The sequence below is a fragment of the Papio anubis genome, chromosome 17 (genome assembly GCF_008728515.1).
Source record: "Papio anubis isolate 15944 chromosome 17, Panubis1.0, whole genome shotgun sequence".
Taxonomy (NCBI): domain Eukaryota; kingdom Metazoa; phylum Chordata; class Mammalia; order Primates; family Cercopithecidae; genus Papio; species Papio anubis.
The window spans coordinates 19,703,300-19,722,674 of record NC_044992.1 but is presented as its reverse complement, the minus strand read 5'-3'; the positions used below and the strand labels follow the sequence as shown (position 1 = coordinate 19,722,674).

Sequence of the window (19,375 nt, the reverse complement as noted above, 5' to 3'; positions counted from 1 at the left end):
CAGGAGAATTGCTTGAACCTGGGAGGCGGAGGTTGCAGTGAGGTTGCAGTGAGCCAAGATCGCGCCACTGCATTCAAGCCTGGAAGACAGAAGGAGACTCTGTCTCGAAAAAACAAACAAAGTTAGCTGGGTGGCAAAAGCATTTAGGCAAAGCATACAACATCTGCGTACCTGCAAACCCTCTGAATTTACTAGCTTGTTAAGTTCCTGACGGGAAAGGTAGGCAGTTGAATATGGAGAGCTAGGCAACTTCCAAACTACGGAGGGGAGGGCTTCTTGACTGTGCTAAGGAGTTTGAATCACACACTATAAGTGATGACGGACGGCGAGAGGATTGTAAGCAGCTAAAACTGTGGTAGAATGTGAGCTGAGGCAGGCGTGGTGGCTCAAGCCTGTAATCCCAGCACTTTAAGGAGGCGAGGCAATTTGGGATCATGAGGTCAGGAGATCCAGGGAACCATCCTGGCAAACCGCAGTGAAACCCGTCTCTATTAAGCCTAAAAAAACCTTGAGGCAGGAAATCGAAAGGAATCCTCAACAATGAGAGGGTCGCCTTTCCGTCTGCTGGCCGTCCTGCTGTGGCCTGCGGTGGGTGGGGACGGGGGTTCCACTACACGGAAGTGTGACGCGCCGAGCTGGACTTCTTCTAGGCTGAATTTGGGGCAGATTTTCGCATTTGTTTTGCTCAAGTATTTATGGGGCCAACTAATATGTTTAGCAACGTTGTGTGTGGGAGCAGTAGAGGAACTGAGAAGTTTACAAACTGTAAGAGATCCCCCAAAGAGTCCACAGGTCTGAGGCAGCAGCACCTGGGAATCTCTGGGTTCCAGTTAGTCCTTCCTGACTGACTCGTTACAGCAGTGTCCAGACAAGATGTCAGGTCCTGGGGCAGGGTTCCCGTCAGGTGGGATGGTTTAGCCCCGCATCTGCCTTCAAAGATCCCGAGATTATGCCGTCGCAGTGGACAGGACAAGAGTGGGTGCGTGGCAGGGACTGAGTCTAAGAGGCCTGGAGGCCCTGTCTGAAACAGGGCTGTCGCTGTCGCAGGGCCCTCTCTCCTTCAAGCAGTTATCATACAGCTATTCCCCTTCCTTGCGTTCAGACCCTCTCCTCTAACAGCCTGCACCTGCAAGCAGGGACCTCCGTGGCAACCGGGACAGTGTGTCTGTCTCGGCCTCCAAAGTACCCCGGAGTCTGAATTGGGCGGGGGATGGTGCGGGAGCAGCGCCTGACTCCGAGGAGGACCCGGGCGGCGTCTCCCGCCCCTCGGTGACCTTATGGGCCAAGGCTGTGAAGGGCAGGCGGGGCAACGCGGAGGGGCCGGGCGCTAGAGGCCCGCAAACAGCGCGGCGGTCCCCGGCAGGAGACGCTGCCTAGCGGGCCGGGACGGCGGCGCCGGGCGCCTACGCGCGGTGCTCTGGGAGTTGTAGGCACTTTGCTCTTCTCTCTCCTTCAGCTGGCTGGCTCTCGAAACCCAAGGACCTACCGGTGGGTGGGCGCCTGTGACTCCCAGGCTGCGAACGCCAGGAACTCAGTTTCTTCAAAAATGTCTGAACCAGGACTGCTCCTGGGGGGTCCTCGCGCCCTCGCAGAAGGACTACGGGCCCCGGCGACCCCGGGGGCGGGGCTTCTGGCGCGCTGCCTTGTGGGCGCGGTAGTTCCGCCAGGCCCGGCTTCCGCCTGCCGAGCGTCCCGGGACAGCGGGCCGGACTACACTTCCCGTCGGCCCGCCTGCTCTCCCGATGCCGCCTTGGCGCGAGACGTTGGCAAGCGGAGTGTCTCCAAGATGGCCGCTTGGGGAAGGAGGCGTCTTGGCCCGGGCAGCAGTGGCGGCAGCGCCCGAGAGAGGTGAGATCCAAGGGCTTGTTGCCCACGGTGCAGGCGGCTCAGGGGCCGGAGAGCCCAGCGCGGCCTCCGGGGGCTGCAGCAGCCTTCCTGCCCTGGTATCCCCGGGCTCCCCCGACCCCCGCCTGGCATACGGGGTTCCAGTTCCGGAGGATCCGGGATCCGGGTAGGAGCGAGGTCGAAGGCTTCGGCGGAGAGCTTAGGGGAAGGGGCGTTAGCCGGGCTGGGTAAGGTGGGCAGCGGCCATGCGGAGTGGGGCTCGAGGCCGGGCCGTGCGGAGAGGAACTGGCGCCCAGCGCAGGCCTCAGGGACCCGCCTAGCCGCGGGCTGATCGGCGGCCGAAGCACCCTTCCCGCTTGGCCGCGCGCGTGGCCATCTCGGCCGCGGCCCCCGACGTGGCGAGGAAGGCAGGGCCCCTGGAGAGAGAAAGAAGGTGAAGCCTTCACAGAGCAGGCCGGCCGCAGCAGGGGTAGTTTGATCTGCACGTTTACCAGGGAGCTTTAGCTCCCACCACATGTGTCTCTTCCGGGCCCAGAGCCGGCCACTTCCTCGAGGGGCGATTCTGGAGACTTTTGGATGGTTCTGTGCAAGCGCTCCTGCCGTGGAAGTCAATTAAAGTGACCTTTCCTAATGAATGGTGTGTGGGTAGGGAGCTAGGAGCGTGTTTCTTCCAACAGAGACCTCCATTTGAGTAACTGATTTCTAGCCGATGAGATTGGAGTAGTTTCCGTGTTACATGTTCAAGTTGCAGTTTTTGCTTCTGGGAAGCAGTTTCAGCTAGTGGAAGCCACTAGAAGCTGTTCAGCCGCTAGAAGTTTTGGGAGAGGATGTAGATTGGTGGAGCCACCTGGATGAACTATCCGCTAAAGCTTGATTGTTAACAGCAGCGGTCAGCAAAAAAGGAAAGTTTTGGTTTTGCTGTTGTTGTTTTTTTCCCCGTCTCTTTGGTGAAGATTGTCTAACCAGAAAATTTCTCTGCCTGTCAACTACTCTGCATTATTCCTTTTCTATGACTGATTCCATCCCGTGTTCCTTGCTATTGCTTGCAGATGGCTTTCCCAGCTGGGAAGATTCTTCCTGTTTGGCAGTTGTGATAGAGTCCGTTAGCTTGCTTGCACTTTATTCTTGAGCCCAGTTATCCAACGTCGCCCATTCTGCATTTCCTCTTCCTTGGAAAAGCAGTGGTAAACACACTTTTGTTTTTTTAACTCCCGCCTGGTATTTCTTAGATTGGACCATTTAAATAAGTTACCTCAGTGGTTTTCAGATGCCCTTAAAAACTAGCAAACATTTTCAAGATATTCAATGCAAACAGTAATAGGAAATAACCTGTTTAGAAAACAAAGTTTTAGAAACGTTCGCCCTCTTGTTGGACTAAAAGCAACTGAAAAGAGCCTTATAGGGATGCCTCAGGCAGGGAACAGGAGCCTTGCCAGCACAGGTTAAGCTTTTATTGATCTAAGAAAATAGATCCTGAGAATTGTTTTTGCTTTGGCTTGAGACAAGTATTTATTCAAAATGGAGTCGGCAAATCAGCAGTGCATCAGCTGGAGCCAGTGCTTGACTGTTGAACCTCAACAGTTTTTAAGAGAATTTAAATTAGTTGCCAACAGATTTCACATAAAACGCTCCCTGAAAAGCTGGGTAGTGGCTGACTCTTTTTGGTTAGGACAGTGCTCTCCAGTTCTTGGTTCCTCACCTGACAGCTTGACTCAATCCCCTGACAGCTTGACTCAATGCATTTACCTGCTTGGTCTCAGGTTGCACCTTTGGCCTGGAACTGAAGGCTCCACTCATACACGCAGATGTTGTGTGTCAGCAGGAATGTGGCATTTGGTTTTGTGGTTTGGATGTCACCATCAACTCTCCTAGATAATGTGGTGTGGGTGGAGACTACCTCTCTGTTTGCTTTTGCTGTAAACCCCTAGCCAGGTTCTGCAGGAAAAGTCATTTGCCCGAGCCCAGCTTCCCTAAGCTCTTTCCATGCTGAGCAGGGGATGGAAACAACCCGCTGTGCGGCTAGCGAGCTGACTTCTGGGCATCCCTCCATTCCTGCTCAGTTGGTGATGACTGTTCAGGTGGGGCAGGGTGGATTAGCTGATGGCCCAGCACCCTAGATTAGCAGATCTGAGTGTATTATTGGCTCTTATGACTGAAGTAGGCTGTTTATGGCTCTCTTAAATGACTTTGTTCCATGTCACATTTGTGCTGACTTAAATCTCAGCTCCATATTGTACGAGTGCTCTCTCCCGTTGCTGCTCACACCTGGTTAGCATTCGCTTTTGCTGAAGCTGAGGGAAACAGTGTCTGGTTTGGACAAGGGGCTAGAACAGAGCGACGCTTTGGGCAAACTTGCCAGATTTGCCAGCGGCTACCAACTCTGAGACATGTACTGTACTTAAAGGCCTCACCCAGTGTCAGATTGCCCACACTATTACTGCCAGCGCTGTGTGTTGGATGGTCCAGCTTAGCACGTGTAGCGTGTGGGTTCTTGCTTTACCTTGTTGAGTCTAGAACCACAGCTCTAGAATTAGTGCTGAATTAACACAGCAGTTCAGTAGTCACCAGCCACATGTGGCGATTACATTTAAATTCATTAAAATTAAATAAAATGAAGAATTCAGCTCCTCAGTCTCACTAGCCACATTTCAAAGGCTCAATAGCCACTTCTGGCTCGTGGCTACCATATTGGACAGCACAGGTAGAGGACATTTCCATCACTGCAGAAAGTTACGATATGGACAGTGCTGGTTTCGACTAAATTAGGAGGGGTGGAAATAGCAAAATGGTAGTGCTTGCATGTTGATTTTTCTCTCCACTCCATTAAATCTAGGGAACCAACAGTGTTTGTAATGAAGAACATCAGACTCTGAGCTGTAACCTGAATTCTTGTCCAAAATTCAGCACACTGGCAACGAGCACATCAAACAGATTGCCACTTGTCCTGTCGGCGTCTTTGAGACACACTTGCCCATCTAGGAAAGCACAGTGCGGGTATCTGTGTTCTGCCACCGTGTGCCAGCCTGGACCAGCTCACAGACAGCCCCGCCTGTCTTACTTGGGTTGCTTGACTTCACTCTCTCAGGGCCCCTGAACCTCCCTGAGCCCTCCGTGATTGTTGGAATGTGAGTATAGCTGTGTGCTCTGAGTTCCTGTTTTTATAATCATGTGAAGATGTACTTGATCTGCTTCTGAGCATGATATGAGGCAACCTGGGGTGTGCAGAGGGCCAGATGCACTGGGCTAACGGTTCAGGTTTAGGGTGAAGTTATTTGTTGCGGCCTGCCCCTCCCCTGGCTTGCGTGGCCATCTGCTCCAGCATTTTATAAGCAGCCAGTTCCCTGGGCTGACTTCCATAGCTTTCCATGCCACGCTTCATTCCCCAGGACCTGTCCTCTTCTTTGTGAACTCAGGTGTGCCTGGTCCCAGGTGGCCCTTGCAGGTTCATCCAGCGAGCAGAGGGAGCACAAGCCCCGGGGGGGCAGGTTGGGCCATGGTCCTGGGGTGACAGCTTCCCTTTCAGATCTGATCCTTCCCTTTTACACTTTCAGGGTTTGGGAGTATTGAATCTCACTTGAAAGACTCCCATGCTCGCTTTTGTGTGTGGTGGGAGTTTTTGTTTCCTTCGGGCTGGGATGAGATGAGCAGATACGGGATCTGCACCCAAGTGTGTGGGGGTTTAGCCACTGGTTGTGGGGTTCTGCTCAGCTGCTTAACAAAGGCAGAGCCACATGTTCTGGCCACAGAAGTTGGATTCGTAGGTAAGGATGGGGTTCATCCTCTTCAGCATTGATGTGCCTTCAAGTTTTCAAGACTTTCTGTTTTCCTTGGTTCACTCAAACAGCCTGGATTCCAAATGCATGAATGTGTGCCTCCGTGGCTCAGTCCTTTAGGTCATGTTCCAGGGAAGACCCCCCCTTTCTGAAGAGGGGAGGGCTGCGCCTGGGTCCACGGAGGTGGGGAGGTGGCTCCTGTGCTCTGGCTTGTGGGTGTGCACCTGTTCTTCAATGAGCGAGGTGCGGGGGATAGAGCTGGGCAGTCCTCCACGAGCGAGCGCACCCGGGAACCTCCCAGCCGCCGCTGTGTTCCGCCCTGGTGCCAGCAGCCACTTTATGGGCACAGTTCTCAGGAAAAGCTGACGACCATGTAGTAGTCATAACAGTTCTTCAGAGCAGGGCTGTCCAGTAGGAGTTTCTGGCACGACAGACTCCTTCTGGTGTGTTCCTGCAGTCCATTAGGGCAGCCATTAGCCACGTATGGCTGTCAGGATTTGTAGTGTCTGAGGAACTGAGGTTTTTAAAATTTATTTATTTGTTTGATGAGACAGGTCTGGCTCTGTCACCCAGGCTGGAGTGCAGTGGTGTGATCTCGGCTCTCTGCAACCTGCGTCTCCCTGGCTCAAAGCATTCTCCCACCCCAGCCTCCCGAGTAGCTGGGGCCACAGCCATGCACCACCATGCCCAGCTCACTTTTGTATTTTTTGTAGAGGCGGCCTTTCACCATGTTGTCCGGGCTGGTCTTAAATTTGTGGGCTCAAGGAATCCACCTGCCCTGGCCCCCCAGAGTGCTGGAATTAACAGGTGAGAGCCACTGTGCCCGGCCAGGAACTGAATTTTTTAATATTTCTAATTTTCATTAATTTAAATTTCAACAGCCACATGTGCCTTAGGCAGAGGGGCAGTGCTTGGCGACTGTTCCCTCTTCACTGCAGTTCTCTGGGAGAGCCAGGGCCTCTGGCCCCATTTGACAACACGGGAAACTGGCTCAGAGGGGCCGGGTGTTTTACCCTAGGACACAAAGCCGGTAGGCAGCTGAGAGAGAATTGAATCCACCCTCTCGGCTCCCCCACTCGGCGCACCGTGTTCCTGCCCCCCCAGATAGAAGCGCTGCTCAGTTACCAGTGCACAGAATAGGAAAGCGTCCTCTGAAGCAGACGAAAGGGCTGGGTACCCTGTGAAAGTTCCTTGGCCTGTGGGAGCCGTCCTCAGGCCATGGGGCCGTGTGCCCGTGCCTTTGAGTCTGAGGCACGGGCTTTCGCTGCTTCATTCCTCTGCTTTCTGTGGGTCGGGAAGAAGCAGGGCTTAATTAGGCAGAAGCGGGTGGAGGTCCAGCCCAGCCCCTCCCGTGTCATAGGTGATCAGGTGACCCTGTTCACTAAGCGAAAAGCAACCTGACGGATGGGTTGACTTCTTTCCAGTACCAGTTCTCTTAATAACCATCATTGTTTTTCCCCTCCTGTCACTCCTGTGGCTCATCCCTGTAATCATTACAAATGTCCGTCCAACCTGTGTCTTTTGGGAACCTGTTACATTCAGGCCCCGTGCTGGGGAGACTGTGATGGAAACGCAGCCTCCACCCCGGTGGAGCTTCAGGCCTGCCTGTGAGCCCGGCCCACTCCAGGAAGGGGCCTAATGGGGGTGCTTCCACTCAGATTTGCCTCTGCTGGGTCTCTCAGAACCGGGGAGGTGATGGTGGCTGGCCTGGCATTGTGGCCAGTGTTTGCTCAAGGGAAACAGGGAGCTGGAACCGTCCTTCTCTTTTTGGGCAGGACTGTGGGTAGACACCAGCATGACGCCTCAGCCATGAGAACTGTCGTCCAGACTGGCTCTTTCAGCGGACACCCGAGAGTGCTCCCTGAGCAGGAAGTGAGCCACCTCCTGTTCTTCTTGGCAGTGAGGAGGACTCTATGGCGGCCCATCCCTTTAACCCTGCTTGATAGAAGGAACAGAATTTTCTTTTTTCTTTTTTCTTTTTTGAGACGGAGTCTTGCTCTCGCCCAGCTGGAGTGCAGTGGCTGACCCGGCTCACTGCAGCTCTGCTCCCAGGTTCACGCCATTCTTCCCGCCTCAGCCTCCCGAGCAGCTGGGACTATAGGCTCTCACTCTGCCAGCTAATTTTTGTATTTTTAGTAGAGACGGCAGCACAGACTGACTGACGCAGGATCCGCTGCTGCCTCCCTAGGGTGTTGACATGGTTAATCGCCGCCAGAATTTTTCTTTTTAAGAATAAGTTTATAATTATTTTCCCATTATAAAAGAAACACTTTGCCGGGCTGTGGCTCACGCCTGTAATCCCAACACTTTGGGAGGCTGAGGTGGGCGTGATCAGGAGGTCAGGAGATCGAGACCATCCTGGCTAACACAGTGAAACCCCATCTCACTGTAAATAGAAAAATTAGCTGTGTGTGGGTGGGCACCTGTAGTCCCAGCTACTGGAAGGCCAAGGCAGAGAATGCATGAACCCGGGAGGCGGAGCTTGTGGTGGAGCCGGGAGATTGCGCCACTACACTCCAGCCTAAAGACAGAGGGAGGATCTGACTTAAAACAAAAAGAAACACTTTTGGCCATAGAAAGCATGAAGAAATTGAAAAGTCACCTATTAGGCCACCACATCCAAAGAAAACCACTGCTGATCTATTTCTTTTTTTTTTTTTTCTTTTTTTTCTTTCTGGTTTTTTTTGTTTGTTTGTTTGTTTTTTGAGACGATGGCTCGCTCTGTCCCCAGGCTGAGTAATGGCGCTAATCTTGTCACTGCAACCCTCCTGGTTGCTGACATTCTCCTGCCTCAGCTTCCTGCTAAGTAGCTGGGATTACAAGCGGTGTGCACCTGCCACCATGCCTCGGCTAATTTTTGTATTTTTAGTAGCATTGTGGTTTCACCATGTTGGCCAGGCTGGTCTCAAACTCCTGACCTTAGGTGATCTGCCCGCCACGGCCTCCCAAAGTGCTGAGATAACAGGCGTGAGCCACCGCGCCGGGCCTGATCCATTTTCACGTATAGCACCTTTGATACTTTGTCTTAGGGGTTTTTAAAATTATTATTTTTGAGGCAGATTCTCGCTTTGTTACCCAGTCTGGAGTGCAGTGGCGCAGTCTTGGCTTACTGTAGCCTCTGCCTCCTGGGTTCAAGTGATTCTCCTGCCTCAGTCTCCCAAGTAGCTGGGACCACAGACATGCGCCAATACACCCAGCTAATTTTTGTATTTTTAGTAAGGACATGGTTTTACCATGTTTGCCGGGCTGGTCTTGAAGTCCTGACCTCATGATCTGCCTGCCTCAGCCTCCCAAGGTGCTGGGATTATAGGCGTGAGCCACCGCGCCCGGCGTATCTTAGATTTTTTAAAGTTTATATGTTAAACACATCAAAAGTTATGTTTACAATAATGTGAAAAGTAATAAACATGCCCCAGCACGATGGCCCTTAAAAACATAACGCAAAATGAAAGAGGCCAGTTGCTGGAGACCACATGTTACAGGATTCCATGTAAATGAAATGCCCAGAATTGGCATATCCAGAGAGTGGGGAAGCAGACTGGTGGTCGTGGAGGGCTGGGAAGGGCTGGGGAGATGTGCAGGGACTGCTAATTAGTACAGGGTTTCTTTCTGAGATGATGAAAATGCACCAGGATCAGTTGTACTATTGGTTGTACAACTGTGGGAAAGTGCTGAGCCACCTCATCGTTCACCTCAGATGGGGGAGATGCCCTGTGAATTCTATCCCAGTAAAGCTGCCATTAAAAAATACAAATCAGGCCAGGCGCGGTGGCTCATGCCTGTAATCCCAGCACTTTGGGAGGCCAGGTGGGCGGGTCACCTGAGTTTAGGAGTTCAAGACTAGCCTGGCCAACATGGAGAAACTCCGTCTCTACTAAAAATACAAAATTAGCCAGGCGTCGTGGCACATGCCTGTAATCTCAGCCACTCGAGAGGCTGAGGCAAGAGAATTGCTTGAACCCAGGAGGCGGAGGTTGCAGTGCGCCGAGATCGTGCCTCTGCACTCCAGTCTGGGCAACAAGAGTGAAACTCCGTCTCCACAAAATAAATAAATAAACGAATAAATAAATAAAAATAAAATGAGGTCAGGTACAGTGGCTCTTGCCTGTAATGCCAATGCTTTGGGAGGCCGAGGGCCGAGGGAGGCAGATCACTTAGGAGTTCGAGACCAGCCTGGCCAACATGGTGAAAACCCCGTCTCTACTAAAAATACAAAAATTAGCTGGGCATGGTGGCGCATGCCTGTAGTCCCAGCTATTTGGGAGGCTGAGGCAGGTGACTCGCTTAAGCCCGGGATGCAGAGGTTGCAGTGAGTCGAGATGGTGCCATTGCACTCCAGCCTGGGCGATAGAGCGAGACTGTGTCTCAAAAGAAAGAAGACGGAAAATAACAAGTGTTGGTGAGGATATGGAGAAATGGGAACTCCTGTGCACTGCTGGCGGGAATGTACAATGGTCCAGCTGCTCTGCAAAACAGTATGGAGTTTCCTCAAAAAAAACTACAAAGTTGAATTACTATATGATCCACAGCAGTTCCACTTCCGGGTATATATACCCCCCCGAAAAAAGCAAGGAATCAAAGAGATGTGTGTGCACCCGTGTTCGTAGCAGCTTTATTCACAATCGCCCGTGGTGGAAACCAAAGTATCCATCACAGATGAATGGATTAACGAAATGTGGTTTATGCATACAGTGGAACATTATTCAGCCTTAAAAAGGAAGAAAATTCGGATACATGCTACAACATGCATGAACCTTGAAGACTAATTATGCTCAGTGGAATAAGCCAGACACAAAAGGGCAAACACTATATATGCTCCCACTTGTATGAAGTACTTGTATAGTCAGATTCATTGGGGTAGAGAATAGAATGGTAGTTTGCAGGGGCTTGGCGTTGGTGGGGAATGAGGGGGTCGTTTCATGGGCAGAGTTTCAGTTTGGGAAGATAAAGGAATCCTGGAGGTGGATGGTGGTGATGGTTGTACATCAGTGTGCATGTGCTTAGTGCCACTGAACTGTACGCTTACAAGTGCTTCCGGTGGAATATTTTATGTGTATTTTACCACACTTTAAAAAAGACAAAGTGATAGACGTGTGCGCTCCCTGCCCAGCGTGATAGAGAACTGGTGTTACCCTGGCCCGCCTCCTCCTGCGGCAGAGACCCTCGCTGTCTTTATAGCTGGCTCTCAGCGGCACGTCCCTGACCTCTGCCGCCTTAGAGTGTGTGAGAGTTGTATCCCTGGCTCAGGCCACTGCAACTCGTTCATGTCACTCATGGAGGAGGCGCGATTCTGCTCTCCCCGCTCCTGTCGGTCATCTTTTGCTCTCACCGACCAGTCCTGCTCTTTCTTGCGTAGCTCTTGCCTTTTGGGGAGATGCTTCCAGATTATGGCTGCTGGCACAGGCTGTGACATCCATCCAGAGGGGTCGTGGAGTTGCCCTGCTGAGTTTTCACTGTGGCCGCCTTTTAACTGGCATGCTAGTGTTCCCAGGGGATTCCTTTGCTGACTGCGAGAGCTGACTGAGTTGGCTCTAAAGTGGAGAGAGGAGGGCCTGAAGCCTGACTCTGGTTGAAGGCTGAGGGAGGGGAGTTCAAGACGCCTACTTCACAGGTGCCTACAAGCTATCCTGAGGCAGCAGACGGCGGTCCCCTTCAGGGTCTGCAGCAGTCCCCCTGAGGTGCTGGAACTGGCTGACCCCTGCTTCCAGCGCTAAAGGCTCAGAGAATCCAAAGCTACCTCAGTGCTGGCATGATGTGTTTAGGGTAGCGACACTGATCCTTTTACTTTTCTTCTTCCGTATGTTAAGACCCACTTCCGACAGTGATCTTTAAGTACCAGAGATCATGCCAGATTCAAAAGGATGAAAAGTCATTTACTAGAAAGAACCCTCCCTCCCTTTTCTTTCCTGAACCCCTTAGTTCCCTCCCTAGTGACCAGTCATAAAAATCATGTCTTTGTGTATCCTTTCAGAAATGTTCTGTGTATATAAAAGCAATAGACTTTTAAAAATCACTACAGATAGCATACTGTACACACTCTTCTGAACTCTGCCTTTCCCCCTGAACTTGCTTTCGCTTGGAGACTTTGCTGTTACTGCTGCTACCTCCTTCCTTCCTTCCTTCCTTCCTTCCTTCCGTCCGTCCGTCCTTCCCTTTCTTTTCTTCCCTTTCTTTTCTTTCTTTTCTTTCTTTTCTTTCCTTTCTTTCTTTCCTTTCTTTTCTTTCTTTCTCTCTTTCTCTCTTTCTCTCTTTCTTTCTCTCTCTTTCTTTCCTTTCTTTCTTTCTTTCTTTCTTTCTTTCTTTCTTTCTTTCTTTCTTTCTTTCTTTCTTTCTTCTTTCTTTCTTGTCTCTCTCTTTTTCTTTCTCTTCTTTTTTTTTTTTTTTGACAGAGTTTTACTCGTTGCCCAGGCTGGAGTGCAGTGGCGTCATCTCAGCTCACTGCAACCTCCGCCTCCTGGGTTCAAGCAATTCTTCTGCCTCAGGCTCCTGAGTAGCTGGGACTACAGGCACGTGCCACCAAACCCAGCTAATTCTTGTGTTTTTAGTAGAGACGGGGTTTCACCATGTTAGCCAGGCTGGTGTCAAACTCCTGACCTCAGGTGATCCACCTGCCTTGGCCTCCTAAAGTGCTGGGATTACAGGCATGAGCCACTGTGCCTGGCCGCTTTTTTTTTTTCTTTCTTTCTTTTTTTTTTTTTTTTTTTTTTTTTTGAGATGGAGTCTCGCTCTGTCGCCCAGGCGGGAGTGCAGTGGCCGGATCTCAGCTCACTGCAAGCTCCGCCTCCCGGGTTTACGCCATTCTCCTGCCTCAGCCTCCTGAGTAGCTGGGACTACAGGCGCCTGCCACCTCGCCCGGCTAGTTTTTTGTATTTTTTAGTAGAGACGGGGTTTCACCGTGCTAACCAGGATGGTCTCGATCTCCTGACCTCGTGATCCGCCTGTCTCGGCCTCCCAAAGTGCTGGGATTACAGGCTTGAGCCACCGCGCCCGGCCTTTTTTTTTTTTTTTTTTTACCATAGACTCTATTAATTGCTCTCTTACCGGTCATTTCACACTTGCAATGAAAAGCAAAAATATAGTCCCTTAGGAAGCCCAGGGCTCAAAAGATTCCAACTAGCTCTTACTTAAAAAAAAAAAAAAAATCTCCGTATAATAATTTTTTAAAAAGGAAAAAAAAAAATCTCCCATGCAACAGGGTTCAGGTCGCCCAGGTCCTTAGGCCCATGGCCTTACAAGTTGGAGGGCAGCTGGTGATGCTCTGCAGTGGTTTGAGACAACCTTCCAACTGGGTTCTTTCCTTCATTCGGTTTTGTTTGACCCGCAAGCAGAAGCAAGCCATGTATGGGTGGCTGCTGGGTGCTCAGGTGCTGGCTGGACGTGGCTGTGTCCTGGGAGTACTCGGCAGTTTCTTTTTTTTTTTCTTTTTCTTTCCGTCACCCAGGCTGGAGTGCAGTGGCACACTCTTGGCTCACTGCAACCTCTGCCTCCCGGGTTCAAGTGATTCTTGTGCCTCAGCCTCCTGAGTAGCTGGAATTACAGGCGTGCACCACCACGCCGGGCTAATTTTTGGTAAAGACGGTTGCACCGTGTTGGCCAGGCTGGTCTCAAACTCCTGACATCAAGTGATCTGCACACCTTGGCCTCCCAAAGTGCTGGGATTATAGGCGTGAGCCACCGCTCCTGGTCATGGCCACGAGGTTCTGAAGTAAGAGGAGTCTAGCAGTCCGTGTCAGCAGTGCAGACCTGAACCCAGGGGCCCAGCAGCGACAGCTTAAAAACCTGGGTCTGCACTGACAGCACCCCGCTCCCACCAGTGTCCCGGGAAGTTGGGGTGCTGATGGCCTGGTCGTGGTCGCGTGATCTCCAACAGAGGGATCCTGCAGCTTTGTGTGCGTCTGTGTGTGTTTTGGTTTGAACCTTGCCATCTCTGTATAGGGTCTGTTGCCTTATGGAATCCTAGAAATCCATTTCCCTAGACTTCACGTGTTGTCCTTTCCCAGTGGAAACCGAGATTCCCTTTGCCTAACTGACTTTATTTTATTTATTTATTTATTTATTTTTTTTGAGACGGAGTCTCGCTGTGTCGCCCAGGCTGGAGTGCAGTGGCCGGAACTCAGCTCACTGCAAGCTCCGCCTCCCGGGTTCACGCCATTCTCCTGCCTCAGCCTCCCGAGTAGCTGGGATTACAGGCACCCGCCACCTTGCCCGGCTAGTTTTTTTGTATTTTGTAGTAGAGACGGGGTTTCACCGTGTTAGCCAGGATGGTCTCGATCTCCTGACCTCGTGATCCGCCCGTCTCGGCCTCCCAAAGTGCTGGGATTACAGGCTTGAGCCACCGCGCCCGGCCAGCCTAACTGACTTTAAAAGCAGAATTGGTGAGCCTCTGGCGGCGGCACAGTTGTGCAGGGCCCTGCCTTTCTTTGGAGGCAGTATGGCTTATGCTCTTTGTGTTTCTGCTGTGGATAGGTGTCTTAGACAGTGGGCAGCAACAGTGCCCGGCCCGCATGAAGATGCCGAGGCTGCAGGAGGCCGGGGCCGTGGTTTGACAGGCGAGGGTGGGGGCAGACCCATGCCACCATCTCAGGATGTGTGCTGGCGAGTGCCCCCATGTCCATGCGCTTGCTCACGGCTGTGTCATTCACAGGACTGCCCACAGCCCAGGGCAGAGGATGCCCAGCCTCCTCACTCCCTGTGCTGGGGGGCGGGCCACATCTGGCAGCGGCAGTGAGGTGGGAGACAGCCTGGAGGGCCTTGGCTTCTCGCTGCTTCTAGGCTGGTTGGGATACGTGGATGCACCCACCCATCCGTCCCAGCAAGCGATGGAGCCTGCAGAGGGGTCTGGGTAGGTGTGGGTGCCAGCTGGGCTTGCAGGGGGGCCGGAGGGGGTGAGGGGGTGGCATCTGCCCGCTGCTGTGTTTCCAGATGGGGCAGTCTGTTCCGGGGCTGGGGTTTCTGGAATTTCCTCTGTGGGACCAACGGTGGTTTTCAGTACATTCAGGATGGCGCTGACCTGCTGGGCAGAGAAGGGCACCGGACTCGGGTGGATTTGGGTGTTGGCCAGAGCATTGTGTAAGCCCAACTGAACACCTCCCTTTTGCTTTGAGTGTTCCTGAGGGAGGAAGCCTGCCTCTGGGGCCCGCCCCGAGGTGTCCTTGGCCTGGCTTTGACAGTAGGATGCACAAGCTGACTTGAAAGCAACTCCATTTCGGTCTCAAGGTGGGACACAATTTGGCCCTCCACCCCGACCTTGTTATCTGGCCTCTCTGCTCCTCTTGGCTGATGGACTTGAGACCAGAAGGGAGTTCTCTTGGCCAGGAGTGCTCCCACCTGAGAGTGGAGGCTCCGCCCCTCTCCCTACACCCAGGGCCACAGCCAGCCCATTGCGCGGCCGCCACTCATTTCTCATATGAGCATGTGGGGGCACTGCTCAGCCTTCAGCCCCCAACGCCAGTGAAGACCCTGCCTCAGGTGTGCTTCTTTGCTGTAGGTGCTTTTAAAATGCTGAATCTGGCTGGACGCAGTAGCTCATGCCTGTTAATCCCAGGACTTTGGGAGGCCAAGGCAAACGGAACACTTGAGCCCAGAAGATCGAGACCAGCCGGAGCAACATGGCGAAACCCCATCTGTACAAAACAATTTTTTTTAATTAGCCATGCAGCCAGGCGCGGTGGCACACACCTGTAGTCCCAGCTACTCGGGAGGCAGAGGTGGGAAGATCGCTTGAACCCGAGAGGTCAAGGCTGCAATGAGCAGAGATCACACCACTGCACTTCTACCTGGGTGACAGCGCAGGAACCTGTCTCAAAAATAAAAACTGTTGAATCCTGCCTGGGAGTAACAGCTGGCCTCTCCCTCACCTCTCCTCTCAGACCAAATGGAAAAACTCCACCGAGGACTTTAGAAGGAAACCCCTCCTTTCCCCACAGAAGCTGCTCGTGCAGTCTTACAGTAACAGCTCATCAGTTCACCCCTGGCAAGGCAGCCACGACACTGGCACACAGTCACAGGCGGCTTGGCAGCAACCCAAGTTTAGGAGGCTCTTGTCCCACCCACAGCGAACTGATTTCTCCCCAGTGCATGCAGTTTAATTAGGGCCTATGATTGAATTAGGAGGCTTTGCCTTAGCCCAGCTTCGTTACAGTGACTTTTTCAGGATAAAGAGTTCCCTTTGCCCAGGTCCAAGCCAGTGCCTTTTATGAAAGTGGTTCCCACCCAGGGGGTAGGGCCCCCATGTTTGGGGGCACAGTCAGCCCATTACTAATGACTTTCATCTTGAATGTGGCCACATAAGATCGTTCACCAGTTGTTCATCCAACCGGCATGAAACCCAGCCTGTTAGGTTTGCTTCTTTGTTTGCTGAAAGCTTTGAGCTGGGAGGAGTCTCAGTTGTAGGAAGGACCGTGATTGCCTGTTCTTTTTCCTTGAAGTTTACCCTGACAGTCGGATTTCCACCATCCTTCACTTGGAATTGCTCCCATCTTTGAAGGAGGCTGGAGGGAGTTACTTTCATGCTGGGCTGAGGGTGGCTTGTTATGAATGTCTTCATTTGTCGCTCCCATGTTATGGCCGATGGCCAGGTGGCTCAGCTCTCCATAACTTTCCTCTGCACGGCAGCCAGGTGTGCGTGCCAGGACAGGCCGGGCGGACGGGACCTTCGCGTCTGTGCACACTGAGGGCTGTGCTTCTCGTTGGCCCCTAAAGGAAGCTAGTTCCTGTCAGAGCCTCAGGTAGATGGGCCACACTGACCCTTGTGTGGCCTAGTACACTGTGCCAGAGCCTCCCAGTGGGAGGGGCGTGGACTCCGGCAGGGGAGCAGTGACCAGCAGGTCCCTAGAGCCTCGTGTCCTTTAGTCAGATGAGTTTGACCATCCTGGGGACCAGGGTGTGCTGAGGGAAGGGGCAGCTTTGCACTGAGGAACATGGCTCTGCACAGCCGTAGGAGCCATGAGTTGGAAAACTTGAACCAGCCTCAAGAGCTGTGTCTAGCAGTGTCCCTGTCAGGGCTCAGATCAAGACTTCTCGCGGATGAGCAGATAATGGAAAAGTAGGATGCAGAGTGGCGTTGCGGAGATGCAGAAAGATCTGTCTCAGCTGGCCGGGCGTGGTGGCTCAAGCCTGTAATCCCAGCACTTTGGGAGGCCGAGGCGGGCGGATCACGAGGTCAGGAGATCGAGACCATCCTGGCTAACATGGTGAAACCCCGTCTCTACTAAAAAAATACAAAAAAACTAGCCGGGCGAGGTGGCAGGTGCCTGTAGTCCCAGCTACTCAGGAGGCTGAGGCAGGAGAATGGCGTAAACCCGGGAGGCGGAGCTTGCAGTGAGCCGAGATCCGGCCACCACACTCCAGCCTGGGCAACAGAGCGAGACTCCGTCTCAAAAAAAAAAAAGATCTGTCTCAGCTGAAACCAGCCAAGGAAAAATGACAAGGCGTGGGTAGCCCTGTATTCAGGCCTGCCCGCCACAGGTGAAGAAGATTCTGCTTTGGGTGGGAAATTTGGACCGCAAGGCCTGAAACCAAGAAAAGCCAGACTGCCTAAAATGCAGCTTGGCCCACGGTCACTGCTGGGGCTGCCGCCGGGCTGCTGTCTGGCCTTGCTGCAGAGCTGCGCCTTCCATGTGGTGGATCTGCTGCTGCTTGGGGTCATGGCACGCACCCCAGTCCCAGGGGGAAAGCCCCTTGTGTGGTCTCTGTGGCTGTGTTTCTGATGCAAATGAGTGGCATTTGCCGGTGGGGCAGGGGCCTGGGCCTGCAGGGCCGGAATCGGTGGCATTGCTGGCTGGATGTTTTGAAGCCCCTCAGTTGACCCTCCTGCCCACTACATTTGGGGGCCGCTACCGTCCTTGAAGTGCCGTCTTTTCCTAAGTCAGGGAAAGGGTCGCTTTTCCTATGCAGTGGGCTAGTGTCCTGGGTCTCCTGTTCTCCCCTCCGTGGTGGGGAGGAGCAGGAGGCTGCTGCCATCCGGGAAGGGCACCCAGGGCTCATGTGGCCTGGCCTCCCAGGAGAGCCAAAGGAGTTTGGATTTCGCCCAAGGCAGAGCTCTTCCATTGTGCCTCTGTTCTGTGGGCCCAGGATGACTACTTAGGAACCGTGTGGAGGGCAAGGGCTTAGCATGATCTGTCCTGAGGCCTGTGGTTTGCAGTGAGAATCCTCCTGCAGTTGCCCTGATTAAGAGCGGCTCTCGGGCTGTTGGCCTCGTGCTGCCGTGTGCGCCCATGTGACTGTGCGAATCCTTCTTTCCCCTTTAGGCTCCTTTGCTGACTCAGATCAGTTGGTCCACAGCCTTAGGCTAACCACCAGGCCTGCGTTTGTTCTTTTAAACATCGAGGTACTCCTTTTCCTGACTTTTTATATCTAAATTTTTTTTTTCTTTTTGAGACAGAGTCTCGTCCTGTCACCCAGGCTGCAGTGCAATGGCACAATCTCGGCTCACTGCAACCTCTGCCTCCCAGGTTCAAATGATTCTCCTGCCTCAGCCTCCTCAGTAGATAACGAGGATTATAGGCATGCACCACCACACCTGGCTAATTTTTTGTATCTTTAGTAGACATAGGGTTTCACCATATTGGCCAGGCTGGTCTTGAACTCCTGACCTCATGATTCACCCACCCCGGCCTCCCAAAGTGCTAGGATTACAGGTGTGAGCCACTGCGCCCAGGCTTATTTCACTGTTTCAGGAAAAGTACTTTTTACTGATTGTCTTGTGTTGGGATCTGAAGGAGATAAGGACCTCAGGGAAATGTGCTCTCCGCAGTGCAGGCTCAGACCTCCCCCAGCATCGAAACACAGTTAAGTGCTGCTCAGCCTAATCATCCTCTCTCTCTCTCTCCCTCTCCTGCCCCCTCCGTCAAAAGGGTGAGCTTGTCGGCCACAGACTGCTACATTGTGCACGAGATCTACAATGGGGAGAATGCCCAAGACCAGTTTGAGTACGAGCTGGAGCAGGCCCTGGAAGCCCAGTACAAGTACATTGTGATTGAGCCCACGCGCATCGGCGACGAGACGGCCCGCTGGATCACCGTGGGCAACTGCCTGCACAAGACGGCTGTGCTGGCGGGCACCGCCTGCCTCTTCACCCCGTTGGCGCTGCCCTTAGATTATTCCCACTACATCTCCCTGCCCGCTGGTGTGCTGAGCCTGGCCTGCTGCACCCTCTATGGGATCTCCTGGCAGTTTGACCCTTGCTGCAAGTACCAAGTGGAGTACGACGCCTATAAACTGTCGCGCCTGCCTCTGCACACACTCACCTCCTCCACCCCAGTGGTGCTGGTCCGGAAGGACGACCTGCACAGAAAGAGACTGCACAACACGATAGCACTGGCCGCCCTGGTGTACTGTGTAAAGAAGATTTACGAACTCTATGCCGTATGATCTCAGTAGAACAGGGAGCGAAGCAAAAACCACCTGGCCCACAAGAGACTGAACAGAGTCTTCAGATCGCCACAGTCACGTTTCTCACTCTGTGAGGCAGCAGAGCCTGGGAAGGTGTTTGGCTTAATCGTTGTTATTTTTAAAAAATAACAGATCACGGGTGTACCCAGGGTTTTTCAGCTCATTACACTAAGATGTGGATTTCCATAACCCAAGAGGGGGGTCTGAGGCTGTGGAAGTCCGATTGGGCAGTGGAACGCTGATGGAGGCAGACGCTGCTGAGGGGGTGTGGACGTGCTTTGGGGGAGGTCTTTAAGTCTATTGTTTAACTGTACCATCCAGAGCCCACCAGAAGCTATTGACCATTAAAATTATGAGAATTTCAA

The 19,375-nt window shown here is 52.7% G+C and overlaps 1 protein-coding gene across 2 annotated transcripts; it reads left to right on the top strand.

The window, feature by feature from the left end:
• The first annotated feature begins 1,273 nt into the window (after window positions 1-1,273).
• On the top strand, window positions 1,274-19,375 carry TMEM11 (transmembrane protein 11). 2 transcript variants are annotated; one of them, XR_638975.3, is made up of 3 exons: window positions 1,745-1,848; window positions 4,679-4,970; window positions 6,332-6,376. XR_638975.3 is itself a non-coding variant. In XM_003912469.5 (2 exons), exons 1-2 carry the CDS (start codon window positions 1,547-1,549, stop codon window positions 18,987-18,989), a joined length of 819 nt encoding a protein of 272 aa, XP_003912518.1. In that variant the 5' UTR covers window positions 1,274-1,546; the 3' UTR covers window positions 18,990-19,375. The 2 variants fall into 2 exon arrangements, 1 of the variants encoding a protein (XP_003912518.1); XM_003912469.5 differs by lacking the exons at window positions 4,679-4,970; window positions 6,332-6,376 and adding an exon at window positions 18,473-19,375 and having other exon boundaries at window positions 1,274-1,848.